This window comes from Ostrea edulis, chromosome 7 (genome assembly GCF_947568905.1).
Source record: "Ostrea edulis chromosome 7, xbOstEdul1.1, whole genome shotgun sequence".
Lineage (NCBI taxonomy): Eukaryota > Metazoa > Mollusca > Bivalvia > Ostreida > Ostreidae > Ostrea > Ostrea edulis.
Window position 1 is genome coordinate 48,473,010 of NC_079170.1, and position 24,703 is coordinate 48,497,712.

At 35.0% G+C, this 24,703-nt stretch overlaps 1 protein-coding gene across 1 annotated transcript in view; it reads right to left on the bottom strand.

Annotated features, from left to right (window-relative positions):
- The window catches only part of LOC125656457 (serine-rich adhesin for platelets-like), a 106,725-nt gene extending 84,528 nt beyond the window's left edge, over nucleotides 1–22,197 (bottom strand). The window contains 11 exon segments of the mRNA XM_056145735.1: nucleotides 1,464–1,652; nucleotides 1,852–2,016; nucleotides 4,719–4,837; nucleotides 6,335–6,472; nucleotides 9,032–9,187; nucleotides 10,314–10,457; nucleotides 13,421–13,594; nucleotides 14,107–14,293; nucleotides 14,336–15,372; nucleotides 16,657–16,884; nucleotides 22,155–22,197. Of these exon segments, the coding sequence (XP_056001710.1) occupies nucleotides 1,464–1,652; nucleotides 1,852–2,016; nucleotides 4,719–4,837; nucleotides 6,335–6,472; nucleotides 9,032–9,187; nucleotides 10,314–10,457; nucleotides 13,421–13,594; nucleotides 14,107–14,293; nucleotides 14,336–15,372; nucleotides 16,657–16,884; nucleotides 22,155–22,197 (2,580 nt within the window).
- Nucleotides 22,198–24,703: the final 2,506 nt, after the last annotated feature.

A 24,703-nucleotide genomic window follows, 5' to 3' on the forward strand; every position in this document is an offset into this window, starting at 1 on the left:
AGTAATATGTTTATCTCAGAATTTCGCTGACAATAATAGAGCAGTAGTATTAGTAAGGCTCCTGTCAACATATGTTTTGATATTGTATTGTTGTGCGATTGTTTAAAAATGTATAATAAGCTGATTGCAATATACATATATAGCAAATTCATTTGTTCAAATACTTCATTTTCATTTTTCACCACGACACATGCCAGTTGATGAGAAAATGTATTACAGATTTTACCATGTTAGAAAATTGGTGTCTATATGCATTGATAACCAATGTTAAATCATAGATTGTGTAGATCACTTAATATTAAAAGCTACAAGGTGGCAAGTACTTTGTAATTCGAAATTCTTTATTAAAGGAGTTCATCAATATATTTCAGCCTATCTGAGATAGATGTATTAATTGACATTTCTCAGCCTACTTGAGAGAGATGTATTGACATTTCGCAGGCTACATGATATAGATGTATTGACATTTCTCAGTCTATCTGATATAGATGTATTGACATTTCTCAGCCTACTTGAGATAAATGTATTGACATTTCTCAGCCAACTTGAGATAGATGTATTGACATTTCTCAGTCTATCTGATATAGATGTATTGACATTTCTCAGCCTACATGAGATAGATGTATTGACATTTCTCAGCCTACATGAGATAGATGTATTGACATTTCTCAGCCTACATGAGATAGATGTATTGACATTTCTCAGCCTACATGAGATAGATGTATTGACATTTCTCAGCCTACATGATATAGATGTATTGACATTTCTCAGCCTACATGAGATAGATGTATTGACATTTCTCAGCCTACATGAGATAGATGTATTGACATTTCTCAGTCTACTTGAGATAGATGTATTGACATTTCTCAGCCTGCATAAGATAGATGTTAGGGCTGTGCAATAATATTGATATTTTAATGTATTGCGGTTCGTTGACAAAAAATATCGTATTGCGTATGCTTTTTTCAGTACCAATATATCAACAAAATGCTCGGGCTTGAAATTAAGTTACAAGCTTGAGATTCCTAAAATAAAATCGCATAATGTACCACTGGCACGTGTGTTATCGTGATGATGGCTTTGCTATATTTTACGGAGAAGAGAAAGAAATCCATGATTTATTCACTATAGTTTATTATACTTACCAACTGTTTAAATTGTATATTGCCGACTTTAAATAAATATTACTTACTTACCTAAACATTACGGTGTACAAAGGAAAACGATTTCAAGCAACTTGCACCCTGCATTTTAGAACGTACATAGAACCGACAAACATGTTCCTGTATTTGAAATGCAAAAGTGCACATAATCCTTCATTTTTAAGGGATTTATTAAAGGTGAATTCATATGCAATATGAGAAAAACGAAATACAAAATTTCCAGACAATACCCAGTCCTAATAGATGTATTGACATTTCTCAGCCTACATAAGATAAATCTATTGACATTTTTCCGCTCACCTCAGAGGGACTCCGTGGAATTTTGCTCAGTTCCATTTTGTTCCATGTAATCACAATCATGTGCTTTGGAGCATTCATGCTAAAACCTCCTTTGTTAGTATTGAAATCACTTTTCTGTGCCAACATTGCAGCATTTTCAGTTGGAACAGTAGAAGAATACTCTTTGTAATACACACCACTTGCACTGTCCTGCAAAATAAATTATATGAATGGCAAACAGTTAAACGAACATATAATCATTATAAGTAATGACAACATCATTAACCTTAAAATAATAGCAATTGCAGATTCAAAAATTCATGATCATTATGGACAAATAAAATTTCTCATGATGTATCATACTTATGAAGAATCTTTATTTTTTGTTGATAATCTCTCCTTCACTTACTGCTAATCCCACAACCAAGTTAGACCACCATGGAGCAAAAGCAGCCTTTTCTTGGAATGATGAGTCGAAGGAGAACTTGGATGGATTGGTGAAAGCCTGTCTGCTTCCTGTGCTTACTGTATCACTGGTGACTGTTGTAAAGAGCAACAGGCCTCCTCTTGTAAACTAAAAGTGATATACAGGGGATGAATGCAGATATCCCTAAATCATCATTACGAACGATTTTTGATGTGGTTTGTCTCTTGTCAGTCTGATTAAAATCGAAACTCTCACTTCGCTTGATATACGGACAATCACTGCGTGGGAGCGATTGTCTGTACATGTATATCGAGCAAAGTGAGATATTTGATTTTAATCAGACTGTTCGCTTGTATTTTGGATACCACAATGCTTTTGAGGAAGATGTGATAGCTTATTAATACCACAGGTTGATACAAGGTGTAAATAACTGGAAAAGGATGAATTTCATGATTACGTTTATGAATAATAACACACACATAAAAATGTGTGATGAAACTGGTTTTTTCTCTTTTCTAGTGACTATGATTTCACAAAAATGATTTATGTCAATAAGTCATTTATATCAGTTGCCTTGTGTTTATGCACATGGCTCGGACTATTATGTGGTATTTATAGCATCCCTATTTGCATACTTGCAGACTGCGCATGAGCATTATTTGATACTTCGTAAACAAAGGGGAATTTTGAGTCTATGTTTGCATCTATTTTTTATATGCCAAATATGCCATCATTTTTCACTAGTCATAACATGTCAGATGACACATTTTTTGTTCTCAGGTCCTAATTTTGAGATGTGGCAATTTGTCATTATACATTGTCTGTACATTTTACTTGTATGTAACTTTTACTTATATTTGAATCCTACTTTGTGTTCCCTTTACTGTCATTTATTGTATATTTAATAAATGACCTATTTATTTTATTCTTTAAAGGGTGCGATGTTTTTATCTAGTACAGGCAGACAGAATAATAAAAGTTGTAATATGAAATTTGTTGCCATGTGATATGGATCCATAAATAATATGATATCATTCCCTATCACCAAGACATACTATAGCTTTTATGACAATGACCATATTACACTTGCAGAATAGAATATTGAAATACAAAACGGATTTAATGCTGAAAATTAAATAAATGCCTAGTATGTACAGTTGCTATCATTCTATAGCAGAGTACAACTCATTGCAAATTTTCATGGTAAATTAAACATGGTAGTTTTAAGTATTTAACAGCTGTATTACACGAAACTTGTAATTTTTCTAAATCCAAATTTAGAAGAGCCTCAGTCAACTAGTCCACGATTTCCAAAAAGGGAAGATAAATACACCATCTTATGAGATTTAATTCTGAACAAAATCTACATGCATATAAGTATTATGCTTATAACCAGATAGCAGTGGAATATTAAGGTCACAAACTAGGAACACAACACATCTACCCACAAAAGCTTTATACATCATAAGACACAAGTTATTTGAAGGTCAAAGTTCAAGATCAAAGGTCACTATCCATGGTGTCCTACACATCGGATTCCAGTTAGAATAAGATCCTATGCACCTCTTGCTTGTCGTAAGAGGCGACTATCTTTAAATGAGACAGCAAAAACCGAGGCCCCATGTCACAGCAGGTGCGCCACGATAAAGATTTCTCCCTGCTCAAAGGCCATAAGCGCCGAGCATAGGCCTAAATTTTAATGATCACTTAAAATTACTGGTACATGTCTAATATCAAAAAACCTTCCACGAAAGAGAAAAAAATAACAGTCCACGACAAAATTTGTGGTAGGTATCAATACAAATTATTCTCTTGAAGTCTTCAAATATCTTGATTGCCTCTTCCTCTATCCTATTTACATACATATGTAAGTTTTCCCGCGAAATTGTATCACGCGAAGTATGTCAATGATGTTAACTCGTTTGTTGTTTATGTATTTACACAAAGCAAATATAGAACTCTTTAATTCATTTCAGATATATATTTTCATCATAATTCTGTTAGAATATTATTTCACTAATCGCCACATCACTTATTTTCAAGGTTATATGAAGGTTATATGCAATATATCAAGTACACTGTAATACGAAGTCCTTAATCTCCTAACTTCTTCCTTCTATTTTTGTACGATCAGTAATATTATTATTATTTCGAAAGTCTTCACAAGTCTTTCACCATTATTGTTAGGCTAAAAACTGAATATATCATACAAAACTTTAATGACAAATCTTGAATTCAATGACATATAGTGTCTATACTTTGAAATCCACAGTCTCATCTTCTCCCAACTGTATTCAGTTGCATACCTGCTATCGTTACCCGATTTTAACATATTTTCACATTATTTCACAAACAATGCTAGCGTTCCATTGGCATTATTAAGAAGTTTATGTGTACGGCAAGGATTTTATCTTAACAAAACAATTAACATACACTGGCAGTCAAACTATATTCTAATTATTATTCAGTTACATATGAAGGTGGTGGCAAAGAGGATAATCCACAGGATCGGCCCCGATGCCAAGGAACTACGAGAGTCAACTCAATAAAAAGCATTATTTCAATATTGACAACATTCAGTTGAACAGAATGAATTGCAATTGCAATGAGTATAAACACAGCGCTAATCTGGGCCCAGTTGCACAAAGATGAATTAAGTTTAACTGACAGTTATAAAACATCTAGTTAATGTAATATAAACGTAAGAGTTAAAAGGAAGTCAACTGTCTGTTAAAGTTAACTAACAGTCATGCAACTGGATGCAGAACTTATAGTCTGGTTCTTAATTTAAATTTGTGGAATAAATTAATCCTATTTTCCGATTATCCAGACTTGAACTCTCAACTTACATAAAATGATGGATACAGGAAAGATCCGACAGTTATTGCGTATTGTGGGAAGAAATACTTGGAATAGGCATCGGATGATGAGAGCTTTGTATGGTTAACAAAACTAAGCAATCGGTTCTCTGAAACATACAAATGAAATAACAATAAAGCTAGAGACCAATGAATGTCCTGAAGTTTAAATGCTGCACATTAATGTTTCCTTGTGGGTGATACTAGACATAGTCAAGAGGTTCTATGCACATCTCAGAAATTATTACATTTTCTAAAACATTTTTTCCTGTAGATTCTATTAAGAGTAAATACGCAATCACTGAGCCACAAAAGTATGCTCTGTATATGTCCATGGACCTACGTACTACTTCAATAGTGATATCACATATGCTTAAATACAAGTCAATAATTGTGACATCACATCAGTTAACAGTTTGCAAATAATAATAATGTTATCATCTCATCTACGCTCTTATTGAAAATATGAACAAATGTGCATTTTCTAAATTAGAAGTGCACAGAATTTGTTTTTAAAAATATAATAAAAATCAAGAGATATGTAAGGCCTTGGTAGTTGTGTAGGAGGAAACCAAGCTTGTGAGGTTCGCTTCCACACAACAACTAAGGACGGACATTTTCCTGATATTCGGTCAATACTACAACATAAGATGTAGCATGATTTTCTTCAATTTTTAAATTATTGGCTTTATTATCATTTTTACAAATTACCGATGGGGTCGATAAATTAAACCTTTGTGCATCACTTTCCCCAGCTTTGATAGTGTGTTGATTACAAATCGAACGCTTGTTCCACAAATACGCATTTTTTTATGATGTCGGCTATTGAATTGAATTACACGGTCATTGAGAATGGAAATGGGATATATTTCCGTTCTTTATATAAGATATTTAGAATGCAATGTGTATCATGTATTATCCTCTTAAATGTACATTAAATAACTGTATCCCATTTCCATTCTCAATGACCGTGTAGCGTGTGACAGTGTGGCGAGAATTCCATCGTCATCGAAAGCAAGTTCTTTAGACTTGCCTAGATGTTCGAGTGGTCTAGTGCGCTGGTTACACGCTGCTAGGAGATTTGGTTCCGCAGGTCGTGAGTTCAACCCCGGGTAGGGGCGGAAGTGGGTATCCAAATAAAGTGAAATTTTCTGTGCTTTATATATATATATATATATATATATATATATATATATATATGGTCTCTTAAAACTTTAATGCTTCAAAAAGTTAACTTGTGCTTTGCTGAAATTAACATTATTTCCCCGACGATATTCAATGAAGATCAACAAAGAAATATGTTTGTTTTTACATCAAATGTTGTAATGATCGCTGAGCAATAGGCACAACTTATAAGTAACAGTTCTAATATTTATTTGCCACATAACTTGAACTGTTCCTACATTTGCTACAATGTATCAATAGCATATATTGTCTTGCATTTAAGATACATCAATTCCGAGCTAAATTAATTGCTTTTTACGAAACCTGCCCCCAAATCAGTTATTATCCATATTGAATATCACTGGACAGTTAAATACCAGTATGTATCAATATACTCCTATACAGACCTGGATAAAAGAGATTATCGTCTATCAAAATCAAACCTTTGCATGATCCTGTGGTTCCTGCGCCTTGGTATCCCGCTTTACAAGCACAGGTAAAACTGCCAGGTGTGTTACTACAGGTCGCTCTGGTTGAAATGTCACAGTTATTGGTGTCACTGCTGATACACTCATTAATATCTACAAAATACATTCACTCATTAATTCATACAAAATTACATACACTCGGTTATATCATTAGTATCTACTGCAGATATATATCATTAATATCTACAAAATACATACTGGTACACTCATTAATTCATACAAATTAAATACACTCAGTTAATATCATTGGTATCTACGAATATATACCATTAATATCTACAAAATAAAGATGAGGACATTTGTTATTATTTACAAAATTGATATATTCATAAATACAATGCACCTACAAATTCAAAATCTCTGCAAAATAAATCCAGGTCCACAACTAGCAATCATTGTGATGAGTAGCATGCATCTCAAAGGGGTCCCACTTTGTCGCTTTATTTCCCAAGTATCTCTTTCAAAATCAGTTAATAAATCCCAAAGTCAATCTGAATCTGAAAACCATTGACACAATTTCGTGTCTATACATATACATTTACAATAGCTGGATAGCCAACAAAGTCCTAAAAACTGTCAAACCCCTGAAAGAACAGATTGTATACATAAAAAGGCCCAAAAATTTTCTCTCTTTAAAATGTGTCTGGAATTAACCTAGCTTATACAGCGTTTTAAGAAAGCAAAATATGTGTTGGGTATACTATGTCAACAAAATCAGAATGATATTCCTAATTGGATAGCATTATGACATCATGAATAAGACATTTCCCGCCTTTTTTTTTCAAAATAAGCCCGAAAACTGTCAAATGTCATACAGATTATTGCTCAAGAAAAGATGTGCGCTTTGTTGAGCAAAACAAAAATGATATATATTGTGTATTATTTTAAGATGAAAAAGATACTTGAATATAAATTTGCTCGAAGCATGCCCTGTATGTTTTCTCAAAGGAAAACCACCTGAATTTGTTGATATTTTCATGCATTGAAAATGGCATTTTTGCAATTTTATGCCAAGTTCTAGCTCTCGTTATATGACACAAATCATTTTGCTGATCAAACTGAGTGGATTTTGGGTTTGCTAATTTATTCATTATTTGAATGCCAGGGTTTGAGCTCCAAGTGAAATCATCGATATTTTGGGCCAAATTACTTTAGAAACTGTACCTACTTTTTTGTAAAGTTCAAGGTCGATAACTCTTTCAAAACTTGGCTAACAATGCCCAAACTCAAACATTAATCTGAATCCCTTTGATAAATTTTACATAAGAATTGCATACTTGATAGCTGATTAACTGCAGGGAGAACCAATAAGAGTCCAGAAAACTGTCAATGCATGGAAACATGCATACACTGATCACAATAGAGCTACCGTCATAATTAGTTCAGGTATAATTTTTTTAATCAGTAGCCACAGGGAGTCAAAAAGAAGTCCTGGAAACTGTCAAACCCCTGAAATTTGCAAAGTTTAAAGTCCAAAATTCATTCAAAATTAGGTCAAGAAATTCCACACTCAAAGAGGTAGGTACAGTTTCTAAGCCATCTGGCCCAAAATATCGATGATTGCACTTGGAGCTCAAACCCTGGCATTCAAATAAGGAATAGATGAGCAAACCCAAAATTCGCTCAGTTTGATCAGCAAAATGATTTGTGTCATATGACGAGAGCTTGAAGCTGGCATAAAATTGCAAAAATGCCGTTTTCAATGAAAATTCCTAGAAATTCAGGTGGGTTTCCTTTCAGGAAACATACAGCGCATGCGTCGAGCAAATTCATATTCAAGTAAGATTTTCATCTTTAAATAATACACAATATATATTATTTTCATTTTGCTCGACAAATGCGCACATCTTTTCCTGAGCAATAATCTGTATGACATTAGACAGTTTTCAGGCTTATTTTGAGAAAAAGGTTGGAAATGTCTTATTCGTGATGTCATAATGCTATTCATTTAGGAATATCATTCTGATTTTGTTGACATAGTATACCTGGCATATAATTTACTTTCTTAAAACGCTGTGATTAAGGTTAATTTCAAACACATTTTATAGAGAGAAAATTGTTGGGACTTTTTATGTATACAATCGTACCTTGTTCTTTTTATTTACATGTACCCATTAATACGAGTTCATGAATTACATCAATTCAATAGCTACAAGGATAACCTTAATAAAAGGTCCTGATAACAAACTCTCAAATCCCTGAAATTCGCTAAGTTCAAGGTACATAACTCTTTCAAAAACAGGTCAATAAAAGCCCAAACACAACCTTGATCTGTCACCCACTGATTCAACAAAAGTTTAACATCAATAGCTTCAGGAAGAGCCCCCGCCCCCCTAAAGTCTGGAAAACAGTCACTGCCCGCACACACAGATGTACTTACTAAAGCTAGAAATAAGGTTGATATGGGTTCCAACTGTATTGTAATGTATCACTCTATACAGTAGGTGTATCATAATATTTGATAATGTAAAGAATCTATCCCTTTTCAAACAGAGTAATTCAGCAAATTCTTCTATTACTTTTTAAAAATTTCTTAGACTGATGTTGATAAAATTTGTAATGCTTAATTGGTAATGTTTATAGTAGGTAACAACTGGAGCACAATGCATGTACAATTTTATATATATCTAGCTCCCTACACAATAGACTTACCATTACATGCCCTATTTGTACTGTTGTAAGTAAACCCACTGGAACATACACAACCATAGCTCCCTACAGTGTCCCTACATCCAGACACGCCCATTTTGAATGATTTTGTGTTGACGTCTTTACAGTCATTGTTGACATTATTACATTCATTTTCATCTGAAAAGGAACAGTATTATTACTAGTATAAATATGATTAATGTTGAATTGAGAGTAAACTTTCATACACCGGGTATATCATGTTGCAATACCATTAGTGTAAATTCAAACTTTATATAAGATGATTCAATATCTTAAAGACTCATCTTGATTTCGGCAAAAACCAAACAGTTGTCTCTTTAAACTTCCCTAATGAACAGACCCTAACTTTAACTTTAATCCTTGGTGCCATGGAGCTGTTGGTGGGGAACCTGACTAGAGAATTCTTTTAGTCTGCTGTTGGTGGGGATCCTCACTAGAGAATTCTGGGGTACGTTGTTGGTGGGGATCCTCACTAGAGAATTCTGGGGTCTGTTGTTGGTGGGGATCGTCACTAGAGAATTATGGGGTCTGTTGTTGGTGGGGAACCTGACTAGAGAATTCTGGGGTCTGTTGTTGGTAGGGATCCTCGCTAGAGAATTCTGGGATCTGTTGTTGTGGAACCTAACCAGAGAATTCTGCGGTTCTGTTGTTGTGAAACCTGACTAGAAGATTCTGGGGTTCTGCTGTTTGTGGGGAACCTGACTAAAGAATTCTGGGGTCTGTTGTTGGTGGGGAACCTCACTAGAGAATTCTGGGGTCTGTTGTTGTGGAACCTAACCAGAGAATTCTGGGGTTCTGTTGTTGTGAAACCTGACTAGAGAATTCTGGGGTCTGTTGTTGGTGGGGAACCTCACTAGAGAATTCTGGGGTCTGTTGTTGGTGGGGAACTTGACTAGAGAATTCTGGGGCCTGCTGTTGGTGGGGAACCTGACTAGAGAATTATGGGGTCTGCTGTTGGTGGGGAACCTGACTAGAGAATTCTGGGGTCTGCTGTTGGTGAGGCAAAATTGATTCATCTGTTCCTCAAAGCATAAAATGTTTCCCCATTTTACTCTATTATTCACCACAAACAGCTAGATTCCGAGACATAATCATTGGACTTCCTTTTCACATCTATTTCTCATATATCTACATTCTCTCATTGTTTTATGATCCTTTTAAGTGACCATAAACTTAAAGTATGTAGTGAAATAACTAAAATCATTTGAAAAACTTATTTTATGACACATCCATTTAGTGTCACTTTTCTCCTTAGTATACTTACTAGCACAATATACTCCATTTGCATCATTGACAAATCCATCTTTGCATGTACATTTGAACTTCCCTCCCGACTGAACACGACATGTATGCAGCACGCCATCAGTTAAGCATGGATTGATAACCGCTTCACATGGATTAGCCGTCACTGAAAAACAGAATGAACAAAAATATCAAACAAAAATTACATAGGTATCACAGCTCCAGAGCCTCAGCTACTGAAATACCTTAAATAAATGAAAACACGGAATTTGTATGGCTGTAGATAATATAAGGATGACTGAAATGTGACGTATGCCCCGGCATTAATTTCCCCCCGGCAAGTAATTTCTCTTAATTATAAATAATACTGAACCTACAATGCATAGTCCATTCAAACTGGAGAATATTCATAATATTGCATCTTTGAAGGCCACATTCACAAATAAAACATGTATCCTAGTCTTGTTATATCATGTATACAAAAGATTTATTCCATTGTAACTTCATTAATACTGTCCTTTATGTACTTGTGGACAGTGAAATTGAAGATGAATGTCATTATTTTTTAATGTGTCCTTAAGGTATAACAAATTCAAAATATTCTTTATAATGGCATATTTTGAACCGGCAATTTGCAAATATTGCCAACACACACGTTCTCTCTTCTCCATTACAGTATTTATATTATTTCTCAAGGTGACACTTCCATGGGTAATCATTTAGGAAAATCACATTTTATAAGACAGGGTAACCATAATCAATGCAGTTAGTACAATGTGATTTGATATATTGTTGACAAATATCAGTTTCTGAAAATCGTGGTTTCTGAGTCTCAAAATTTTAACTAAGGACTCTTCACGTTAAATAGTTTAATAGAAATGCGGTTGATGTTGAAACTCACAAGTTACAAATTCATTTGCTTTAATTTCAATTAAACATAGATCTATCAATTTTCATGGGTATAATTTATTTTTTTATTTACTTGACAAGTGGTGCTGACATTGCATATTTTGTTTGTTGTTTTACTGTATACGTCACAGAATTTTTCACACATGTAGAGATGTTGCTACTGGATGTAAATTTATCTCCGTGTTCTTCTGTTTTAAACATAAAATTCTTGAAAACCATGCAACATTTGAAACTAACCATGCAAGAATTGTTTCCACACATGCAAGAGCAAGATAAATCGTGTGAAGACTGTTTAAGACACACCCTTAGAAGTTATGTAAACTGGATAAACAACACTCCCTACATGTAACAAGAGAGGATGTGGAAAATCCCATATCCTTAATATTCGATTTAGAATTTACATGAATTTAGTAGTATGTAGATTTACACAAATATTTTGATTGTTTATTCATATCATTGATTAAGCTATGTCCCTGCTCATTTGAGACCATGAGGAACATTTTAAAGAAAAATACAGAACTAATGATCCCACAGAGATCAGGATTAGCAAGCATTTGGATTACTGAAGATATTGTGATATATTTTTGAACATATTTAAATTCAGAAATTTATGTTTTCTCTTCTTCAGAGACCAATGTAAGAAAATAACACAGCATTATAAAAGGAAGCATTGGTAATAGATAATTGATGGCCTAGGAATCATTATACTGGAGACAGGGGTTGATTATTGTACTGGGGGCTGTGGTTGATTATTGTACTGGGGACTGGGGTTGATTATCATAAAAAGGACTGGAGTTAATTATTATACTGGTGGACTGGGGTTTATTATCATACAGGGGACTTGGTTGATTATTATACTGGGGACTGGGGTTGATTATCATACTGGGGGCTGGGGTTGATTATCATAAAAAGGACTGGGGTTAATTATTATACTGGTGGACTGGGGTTTATTATCATACAGGGGACTGGGTTGATTATTTTTCTGTGGACTGGGGTTGATTATTATACTGGGGACTGTGGTTGATTATTATATTAGAGTGATTATTATACTGGGGACTGGGGTTGATTATTATACTAGAGTGATTATTATACTGGGGACTGGGGTTGATTATTATATTGGAGTGATTATCATACTGGGGACTGGGGTTGATTATCATTCTGGGGACTGGGGTTGATTATTATACTGGGGATTGGGGTTGATTATTATACCTGGGACTAGGGTTGGTTATTATATTGGAGACTGGGGTGGAATATTATACTGGGGTTGATTATTATACTGGGGACTGGAGTTGTTTATTATACTGAGGACTGGGGTTGATTATTATACTGGGGACTGGGGTTGATTATTATACTGGAAGCTGTGTTGATTTTTATACTGTGGACTGGGGTTGATTATAATACTGGGGACTGGGTTAATTATTATACTGGAGATTGGAGTTGATTATTATATTGGGGACTGGGTTCATAATTATTCTGGGGAGAAGGGTTAATTATTATACTGGGGACTGGGGTTGATTATTATACGGGGGACTGGGTTGATTATCACACTGGAGATTGGAGTTGATTATTATATTGGGGACTGGATTCATAATTATTCTGGGGACAAGGGTTGATTATTATTCCGGGGACTGGGATCAATTATTGTACTGGGGACTGGGGTTGATTATTATACTGGGGACTGGGGTTGATTATTATACTGGGGACTGGGTTAATTATTATACTGGGGACTGGGTTAATTATTATACTGGGAACTGGGTTAATTATTATACTGGGAACTGGGTTAATTATTATACTGGGAACTGGGATAATTATTATACTGGGGACTGGGGTTGATTATTATATTGGGTGCTGGGGTTTGTAAAGTTTGTGTGAAATAAATGGGAAGAAGTATGTGAATACATTATACCCGCTTTCTCAGCGACCTAACAACAGCTATGTGGGGGGGGGGGGGGGGGGGAAACAGGGATAGACCAGAGAGAATGCAGACATAACAGCCCCCAACTTTTCGAGTTGGATAGAAAAGATTTATTTTGGATCTAATATTCTTCTCATTGACCCTGAATACCATTCAATTAAAAATTCACAATCCCTTCTTTCAAAATTTTTTTTATCCTTAATTTTTTTGAATATCAAAGGCACTGCTGCATGAACCAAACGGGCATAACCCATACATTATAATCATGATGATACAAATGTACAACCCTTCATCACTATACTCACCAACACATTTTGGTAGACCTACGCATGCCTTTTCCTCTTGCAGATTATTTCCGCAGTCCATGCCCCGGTTTGCTCCTGTGACATCAGTGCAATTGCGTGTCCTCAATTGGATACCATCCCCACAATCCTGATCACATGCCCCCCACGTGGACCATGAAGTATATCCCGCTATAGCTGAATGCAGAAGACAAAACTAATGTCACAATTGATATAATGCATTATATATATTTTATTTTTGTCTTAGGCTGTATCAAAATACAAGTATTCCAAAGAAATTTGATGAGGACTTTATGTCCATCCAATTGTCACAATTCAGTATGCGTCTACAGTGGAGTCTCAGTTGTTTTGTTACCACACTTTATCTAGTAACACCTCACTTCCGATGTACTGGTGTACAATACGGATGTTGTTCACATTTCAAAGTATAAAGAGAATTAATTAATTAAGCTATCCAAATGCACTGTACCCTAATTTTGGGTTGTATGTGTGAGAGAAAGTGATATGTGTGTGTGTTTTGTGGTGGTTGGAGCTTGTTTTGTGTTATATGTTATGTCCAATCAGTCCTTGACACATTTTCCTGTCTTCCTACATTTGTGCCAGATTATATTAAGTTATATCAGATTAATTTGGCTAAATAAAATGTATAAAAACATACATTTGCTAAATACATACAATAAATATAATACCGTATTGACACCGGTCTCCTGTATAGTTTCCATCACAACGGCAAACACCTTTGCCATCCATTCGAATGCACACGCCACCATTTTGACACGTGACACTAGCACATACATTTTCTGTGGTGGTTGGTGCTTGTGTAGTGGTTGTTGGTGCTTGTGTTGTGGTTGTTGGTGCTTGTGTTGTGGTGGTTGGTGCTTGTGTTGTGGTGGTTGGTGCTTGTGTTGTGGTGGTTGCAGCTTGTGTTGTGGTAACAGCAGCTTGTGTTGTGGTCTCTGCAGCCTGTGTTGTGGTGTCTGCCGCCTGTGTTGTGGTGTCTATGGCCTGTGTTGTGGTCTCTGCGGCTTGCGTTGTGGTGTCTGCGGCCTGTGTTGTGGTGTCTATGGCCTGTGTTGTGGTCTCTGCGGCTTGCGTTGTGGTGTCTGCGGGTTGTGTTGTGGTGTCGGCAGCTTGTGTTGTGGTGTCTGCAGTTTGCGTTGTGGTGTCTGTGGCTTGCGTTGTGGTGTCGGCAGCTTGTGTTGTGGTGTCGACAACTTGCGTTGTGGTGTCGGCAACTTGCGTTGTGGTGTCGGCAGCTTGCGTTGTGGTGTCGGGAACTTGCGTTGTGGTGTCGGGAACTGGCGTTGTGGTGTCGGCGGCTTGCGTTGTGGTGTCTGTGGCTTGCGTGGTGGTGTCGGCCGCTTGCGTGGTGGTGTCGGCCGCTTGCGTTGTGGTGTCTGCAGCTTGCGTTGTGGTGTCTGCAGCTTGCGTTGTGGTGTCTGCGGCTTGCGTGGTGGTGTCGGCCGCTTGCGTGGTGGTGTCGGGCACTTGCGTTGTGGTGTCTGCAGCTTGCGTTGTGGTGTCTGAGGCTTGCGTTGTGGTGTCTGCGGCTTGCGTTGTGGTGTCTGCAACTTGCGTTGTGGTGTCGGCAGCTTGCGTTGTGGTGTCGGCGGCTTGCGTTGTGATGTCTGTGGCTTGCGTTGTGGTGTCGACCGCTTGCGTGGTGGTGTCGACCGCTTGCGTGGTGGTGTCGGCGGCTTGCGTTGTGGTGTCGGCAGCTTGCGTTGTGGTGTCTGCGGCTTGCGTTGTGGTGTCTGCAGCTTGCGTTGTGGTGTCTGCATCTTGCGTTGTTGTGTCGGCGGCTTGCGTTGTGGTGTCGGCGGCTTGCGTTGTCGTGTCGGCAGCTTGCGTTGTGGTGTCTGTAGCTTGTGTTGTGGTTTCTGCAGCTTGTGTTGTGGTGTCTGCAGCTTGTGTTGTGGTGTCTGCAGCTTGTGTTGTGGTGTCTGCGGCTTCAGCTGTGAAAGAAAGCATGCATTACTTTTATCATGGAATGACTCTTAGAGTAATGGACTGTTCATTACACTTTGAGCAGTCAGCGATTTTGTTTTTGTTTTTCAAACTACCACTCCTCCTATTGAATTGGGAAAAATTAGCGATATTTTCCTCAAATTGGGAAAAATCATTCTGTAGTAAATTAAAATGGTAAAGATGCATAAAATAATCAAATAACATTTTTTGGTTTGAAGTTTATTTCAGATCTGATTTAAAATCATACAATAATATGTATTGAAAGTCACACCTTGTATAGATATTATTTACTTTTTCTAAGAAATACTTATTGTCTAATTTCATAAAGAAAATAATAAATTATTAATTCACCAGCATTTGTACCCATAATCTTGTAAATGTTACATTAATAATCAAGTTTCCAGAATGTCTCTCCTGTTTGTATTTTTCGGATTTTAGTAAAACCCTATACTGTTGACCACTTCCTGTTATTAGCCTGACCCTACGTATAATGGCAGTCAAACTAAATTGTCAACAATGGCTTAATGTGTATCTGGAAACTATATACTTCGCTGCATATCTGCTTATATGGATGCCTCCATTGTTTTACATATTCTTTACAAAACCTTTTGCATGTGCAGTGGTTTGGAGAATAAAACTGAAGAAAAAAAAGCGTATTTACTCTATGTCAGCAATATACGTTAACTTTTTTTTTTTAATAGCCTAATTTTCCTAGATTTGAAATTGGGGAAAACATATATATAAAATTGGGGGAAAATAGCTAATTTTAGTGAGGGGAAACAGCCGAATATCGGTGGCATTTTGGCCCCCAAAAAATCACTGAGCAGCATGCACTCGATTAACAGAAACTATTGTGAGAATAACTTGTACTGAATAAGACTTTCTAGGGAGGCAAGGCATCTTTTATTTCAATGATCCAATCATATTAAATTTCCAAAAAAAGTTTATATCATTCAAGCAATTTTAGTTAACCAAGCCAGTCAAAATGTGATAGGAATTTAATCACTGAATGTGATAATTATTGCTATTATCAAACTCAGAATTATATGTCTATTAAATAAAAGTAATTGTGTGAATGCTGGACATGATTGTGTTCTTAAAATACCTAAAACGTAAACACCCCAGTGATTTCCAGATTTCTGACTATATTCATGTACTAGTAATGAAGGAAAGTTTTACTTTTCAAATTAATTGTAATCTGATCAGCTAATTAATGAAATACCTGTCGTAGTTTCCGTCACCAGAGTAGTAACATATGTGGTTTCACTCACTTGTTACGTTGTCCGGTGTCTCCGTTGTTGTAACATCTGTGGTTTCACTTTCTGTTGTTACGTTGTCCGGAGTCTCCGTTGTTGTAACATCTGTGGTTTCACTCACTGTTGTTACGTTGTCCGATGTCTCCGTTGTTGTAACATCTGTGCTTTCACTTACAGTGGTTAAGTCGTCTGAAGACGATGTGGTTGTGTCGAGATCGGCAGTTGTGGTATTCTGGGATTGAACTAAATTGATAGAAAACTTATGTGAATATGAAATAACAAACAGATTTTTGGGCCTTAACAGCCATCTGCGTATCACAAAAATTAAATATGAATCAGAAGTGCTGTGAAATGGTGTAAATGTGCATCTGTAAAGCTCTGAAAATTGGATGTCCTAATAAATAAAAATGAATGTTTATTTCTTATGATTCTGATAATTAATCTTTGTACCAAATATATAAGTTGCTCAAGCAATTACTAAGCTGTGGTCCTGACAACTCTTTTTCCCTTCCTCGTTTAAACTAAAATTATTTTTTTAATTTGTATATATCAATAGACAGAAAACATAAAACAGTATTTAGAAAAGGCTCCAAAAACAAGTTTCTGGTTGTAGAAACACTTTGTAATCTTTGATTCTAGATCACAACACAAAATGTGGTCATTTGCAACTTTTGTGCAAAGTTAAGGAGTAAAGATGTAATGGTATTATTTCAACAGGACCACTGTATCTTCAGTTTATGAGCCAGATATTACCATCCTGAAGCCAGAACTACTAACTCCGGAGTTATGAATTTTACATTGTTCATTGTCATAACACACTCAATTCTTCTAACTTTAGGCCTACGTGTCCTTATTTTCACTGTATGTTCCCCAAAGCTCAGCTCTGAACTCCAACTCAAGGGCAATCATTTCTACAATTTTAACACAGACCACTATACTCAATGTAACTATATATGCAACTACACATTATGGTTTGATTTCCTAGATGTTTTAAAAAAAATAATATTAGTGCATATTCACAATATAATTCTCATGATCCCGCCGTACAATCCAAATCAGACTGCTGACCCAGCTGTATATAAATTTCAGAATTTTGATCGAGACTTCCATACTCCAGAAGTGCCTAGTTTGTTTCCTAGATGTTCAGAAATGGAAAAGAATTTCAAACATTTACTCTATTTTCACTGTATAATCCATATAGTATTGCTTAAGGGCTGGAGAGTCATGAAATTCAAGTTTGGTCGACTGCTTCACTATCAACAATCTGATCAATATTACATGTTTATTATATGCATCAATAGTTTTTCTTCAAGTTGTAGAGGGGTTATCCATAAATGATAAAGGAAAGGATTTCAAAAGAACATATGCATTCTCACTGCACTATATATATTCCAAGTGCCAGAGCGGCAGCTACACAATCCCCAACTCTGGGGGTCATCAATTTTACAAATTTCAGTTGTTCAAGTAGGGTTAAAACGATTCACCGAAATATCAATCATGTTCAATATAAACGCTCGTTTCAACGTTCGACTCATTGCCTCGATCTTCGGTTCGATACAATTTGTAAAATCGGGTTTGGTAATACACATTGGGCTTGATTTGTATTTATTATTTTTACATGCACTGGGACAGAATGGTGTCCGAAGGCGTAGTGGTCACGCTGCTGTTTATGGAGCGCCAAATTAACATTAACTCAAATAATTGAAGATATCTTTAATTATTTGAAGATATCATCAATTCATTTGATGCTCGCAACAATTAATTAAATATCTCTTCAAATAATTAATGATATCTTCAATTCTGAATTATTACGCGCATTAAATGAATTGATGATAGCATTAATTATTCTGCTGAATTGGTGCGCGCTTTAATTGAATTAATGATCTCTTCAAATGAATTAATGATATCAACAATTGAATTGATGCGCGCTACAATTCAATTGAAGAGAGCAAAAATTGATATAATGCGCGCATTAAATCAATTGATGAGAGCAATAATTGAATTGATGCGCGCATTAATTCATTTGATGAGAGCAATAATGGATTTAATGCGCGCATTAATTCAATTATTGTTCTCTTCAATTGAATTAATGATATCTTTAATTCATTTGAGGAGAGCAATAATTCTTTTAGAGAGAGCAACTAAATAATTAAAGATATCTTCAATTCAACATATCCACAATTGAATTAAATTAATGATTTCTTTAATTGAATTGTTGTTCTCTTTAAAAGAATTGATGCGCGCATTAATTCCTTATACAAAAGCATTGTAAATAATTAAAGATATCTTCAATTGAATTAAAGAGATCATCAAATTTATACTGAGCTCAAAATCAATTATTGCGAGCAATATTTCTACGAAATTAATGCTCTCATCAATTGAATTGACGAGAGCAATAATTGAATTAATGCGCGCATCAAATCTATTATTGCTCTGATTAATTCAATTGATGCTCTCATCAATTGAATTGAAGAGAGCAATAATTGAATTTATGCGTGCATTAAATCAATTATTGCTCTCATTAATTCAATTGATGCGCGCATTAATTCAATTGATGAGAGCAATGATTGAATTGAAGCGCGCATTAATTCATTTGATGAGAGGAATAATTGATTTAATGCGCGCATTAATTCAATTAAAGAGAGCAATAATTCAATTGATGATATCTTCAAATAATTGAAGATATCTTCAATTTTTTGAGTTTATGTTAATTTGGCGCTTGATAGTTGTTATCCTCGAGTGTGCAAAAAAAAACCCACAAAAACAATAATGAACTACATAGACATTTTACCGTTCGTCGGTTTTAGAAATAGTTTACTTTTGAAATTGTGACTGAGTGGTCGTAATATGTATCGTATTGAATCGTGGCATAAGTCTATTGAGAGAATACTTTGCACTATTCGTCGAGGAAGAGACGTCAGTCCAAATATCCAGCCTCGACGAATCTCGCTGATATTAATTTTGCACATCATAACGATATGCATTATGTTTGATAGATGTTCCTTGATAAAGAAGATTTTCGAAGATTGCATATTTTAAATATTTCAGGTTTTTTACCTCCACTCTATCATCAGATTTCCTGACCCAGGGCTATGAATATCAATGGCGAGTCACGTGACATTAACATGATCTATTACACGGAAAAATGCGAACGAAAGTAGCCACAATGGGAAAATTCAAACAAGTCAGTAACCACTCTAAATAATAAATTGTCACATAATATAAATCAACTTTTCAAGAATTTTGTCACGGACTACATTGAAGTGGTAGTTCTACGTGCGACAGAAGCAGAGAACACTGACAGTTTAATTTTGACAGGCGGAAAGTTTTGGGCTGATAACTAACGTAGAACTACCATTTTAGAATAGAATGGTTCATGCGAAAATTCTTTAAATGTTGATATATATAAGCTAAGTGACAATTCGTTATTGATAAATGTGTTGCATGCTTAATTGTTTGAATTTTCCATTGTGTGGACCTTCGTCCGCATTTTTCGTGCAATTGATCATGTGTAAGTCACGTGATTAGCGGTCGTGAGATTGGTTTGATAATGTGAATTTTACTCGGATGCTAGAAGATGACCGACTTGTCACATATTACGAAAGCTTCTCATTTTACATTTATTGAACCATACACTATATATATATATATATATATATATATATATATATATAGATATATAAAGGGGGGATTATCATAGACTTTCGTCAGAACCTGCGTGTGCATATATTTACACGCTTTACCCGCAAAACTAACATATTATCGACTCGGCTGAATATTTTGACTGACGCCTTCACCGGAGTCCAAATATTCAGCCAACCCGAATCTCAGCCGAGATTACCCTGTCAGTATCAATCACATATTGGTGGCTTCATAAATTATTATTCAGGAATTTAATTCTATACATGTATTTGTACAAATATTTATCAAGAAAAAAAACCCACCCCACCACAACCCCCCCCCCCAAAAAAAACAACCCATGTATAACACAAATAATAAAGTAGGAAAAACATTAAAGCCTTGCATTAGCAAACTTTTTAAATAAAATGAGAGAGAGAGAGAATACTATTTAATTAAAACTGACTGTGAAAAAAAACCGGTATAGCAGACCCGGGCGAGGGACATACATACATATAATCAACAATGAACATTGGCTATATATAGCCTACTAGCTATTTACCGACTTGCAAGGATGAGCCCACGTTTACATTTGGATTTACTACTGGTACCTGAAGTATGGATACCCCCGCATTCTTTTTGCGGCGATAATTTCTCTAAATTGTGTGGATTTCCTGTTTATCTCATCCCTCTTTCGATTTGTGTAATCGTTTCCCGCTTTTTGTAAGCTTTAGAGATTGGCCTTCTACACCGGTATAATAAAATACACGAGCCTTGTTTACAAAGAATGTAGAGTGTTGTATCTCACTTGTAAACTCAACAAATGATATTCAAATTTTTGCTGACCATTAGAAATACCTAAGTTAAAAATTGTAAACAATAAAATTGTGGAAAATAAAATTTAGAAATTCAGTTCAAATCGTGTCCATGTCCCTTTTAATTGGAATTACACAAAATTGGGCGTGTGTGTGTACAGTAAATATATTGTTGACTGAATTTAGAGATATATGTTTAACCTCGGTCCATGCATGGGGAAAGAGTCCGCTTTATCGCACCCCCCCCCCAAAAAAAAACACTGGGCAGGCTTTGATATTCAGTCATGCAATACTGTCATTACCCTTGATACTGACCGCTATAACTGTAATACAACTAATCGTGTTGGTTTGGTTCCGGCTGGAATGTGAGCAACCCGGAACCAAAAGTACACCTCAACCCGTAACTGTACAGATATTTCATTTCATTGATTTAATTATGTACACCAATGTACTGTGTCAGTCTGTAAAATCATGATTTAGTGTCATTATCTAATATTCAATACTACCCTTTTAACTTGTATCTAATTTTCAAGATCTGAACGCCATTAAAATTTGAATTGACACAAATACTTTCAACTGGATATGGTAATATATTTGCACTGATGGGATCAGTATTGAACCAGTGAATACTTAGTTGAATCAACCTGCGCAGTTCTACTCAAAAGCTAAGGAGCTAACAGGGACTATCTTTTGTGGCGGAAGGATTCACTAATCAAAAAGTTCTAATTCTGCATATTACAGTTTCTGTTTTATCCAATGTATCATCTATTTTTATGCCCCTATACTTGTATTTCAGTTTTATAATTTATGATACAGATAGTTGAGATTTGCAACTAGTTTAAATGTTGTAATTTATTAACTTGGTTGATATATTTAATTTTCCCAAACAGAACACCAATTCTTAGAAAAGTTTTAATTTATTCGAAATTTTGTATAAAAATTCCAACCCCCACTTTTTAAAGTTGCATTTTAAAATGGAAGACCAGACCTTGAAAATTATGCAAAATTTTAGAAATTGACATTACAATTTTGATATCATGAAGTTTTTCGTATATCAAGTGCAAAAAGGTCATTATTTACTTCCTTTACTAGAATTAATTTCATCTGTAGTGTTAGAGGACATGGTTGTGTATCTATTTAATGTAATGATTGATTTGTGTTGCTTATATTGTGTTGACACTAACAGAAAAATCAAGTTTATTTGAATAAATTTTAAGTGCAAAAAGGTCATGTTTAGAACACTATAGCTCAATAACAAGCGTTGCGACCCCAGTTTTTCTTTTTAGTTTCCTAATTCTCCTTCAATGTAGAAATCAATAATACACTTCCCCAAAAATTGACATTACTCCAAATGTCAGGTGCGAACCTCTTTAAGCATATATATATAATACTGCTGTGTATATACATGCAAGATCTATAGGGTCTTCACGTGTATATCTGATACATTCTCGAAGGATAAGGTTTATCTTCCGAAGTCAGAGAATGGCATTTGCAGCGTCTAATGGTCGAAGGGCAGTAAATTCTGTATGGTTTATTAATCCCCGGGGTTATTCATAGAGGCCAACCGATGTCAGCTACTGTTAAACGATTTCTAAACGATTATCTGATCTACGCAATTATCAATAGAAACACCTTAAAATTTTAACACCATAAACAATTTTGTTCTCACACAGCCGTTTCTATAGTACAGAACACGGAAAAGATACCCATTTCTAAATCGAAGTACACGCCTAAACGATACTTACATGTAATTTTATTTATTAAGGAACACGGGTAAAATATACCTATATATATAGCGCATAGGAAGTACATGTATATGTAATTTTGCGCTTTATAAATGAATGAAATACAAATGTAATAATACCTCACTCGTCTATAGGTAAAAGATACGTCACTTCTATAGGTAACATATACATACCTCATTTCTATAGGTAACATATACCTCATTTCTTAGTGTATAAGTAAAAGATACCTCATTTCTATAGGTACAAAACCCCTCTTCATTCCATATATTGCGGAACATGAGTAAAATATACTTTAATTTTAGATTAAGGTACAAAGTTAAAACACACATTATTTCTATTATATAAATGAACACGGGTAAAATATACCTTACCTCTATATTAGGTACACGAGTAAATATATATACTTCATTTCATATAATACGAAACACGGGTAAAAGATGCGTTTTAGTTTTATTTTAAAGACGTTTTATTATTCGTGATAGGATTAGACAGAAGGTATTAATGCCTAGATATGAGGCCTCTCCCTTTTTATTTTACGGATTGCCCAACAATCCTAATCCTCGAGTGCAATATTAGACAGTGAATATTGTAATTTCTTGCAATAAACGATTCAAATACTGTTCAATTTTGTCATTGTCTTAATATTTGATATACCTATATATAATTCATTTTAAATATTGATTTAAATAGCCCTTTCACTATCCTCATTATCGAGAGCAATATAAAGATTAAGTTTCAAAAGTACAAGTCAAATCTTTATATCTTTTTTTTTCTGTATGAAATCATTCGAGCTATATAAAAAGATAACTTACCATACTGAAACTGCAAAATTGTTAAGAACAGAAGACAAGAAAATGAAAAGATGGTCCTTTTCATCTTGGATGGGTGGCGATACTTCCCCATGACTTGATATGCCGACGACAACACGGCTCGAAGTGAGCTAAGGAAGCTGGGAATCCGGTATATGTATCGGAATAGGAGGTAGCACAAGTTGTATAACAGATATACAAGCTTACAGCTTCAAAATTTCATCCTTTTGCGGATGTTTTCATCGTTTGACAACTTGTCAAAGACGATTTTTGCACGTCAGAATATATACAATGTTTCGGAAACTAAATTTTAAACTTTCAGTGGTATCAAGTTATTTTCCCCAATGAAAATTAAAAACACCGGACTTAGTTGCGACTTATTTCATGTCGATTTTTGGTATATACGAACACAATGACAAGTTCTAATCTCTTTTCCTTTAAAAAGATACTTAAAGGGACTGGTTCACGTTTTTCGAAAGAAATATTTTTTCATTTTTGATGTTAAAAACTAAAAATATATCTCATTTAATGTTGACAACCAAAATTTGGACCGTCGGAGTGCAAGGATAAGAGCAAAAAAATTTCCTTGGTTCTGTGTTATGTAAACAAAGACTCGAAGTCTTTTTATGTAAACAAACCAACCAACCAGTGAAACGTTAATTTTGTAATTTAAAGCATCTTCATATTGTACAATCACATATTTTAACTTTTAAATGACACATTTTACCTAAAGAATACTTAAGATGTGAAATATGATAAACTTGGATCAATATCCATTGATTTTGAAAACCCCGTAAACAATAACACACCTCAATTTTTGTTTTCAAAACAAATAAAAAACTATCTATAATGAGCTTCTGTCATGATGAATAACCTCAATATTTTGTGAAACCTTCTAAACATATTAGACGGTAGATTTTGATTATCTAAAGTGAAGAACAAAATTTGGAAGAAAATCGTGAATCCGTCCCTTTTGTGGATTCATGGCAACTCGAGACGTAGTTAAAGCACTTTCCAGATGACAAGAAATTAATATTTTGCTCAAATAATTTGCTTACATTCTTATGCTATTCAA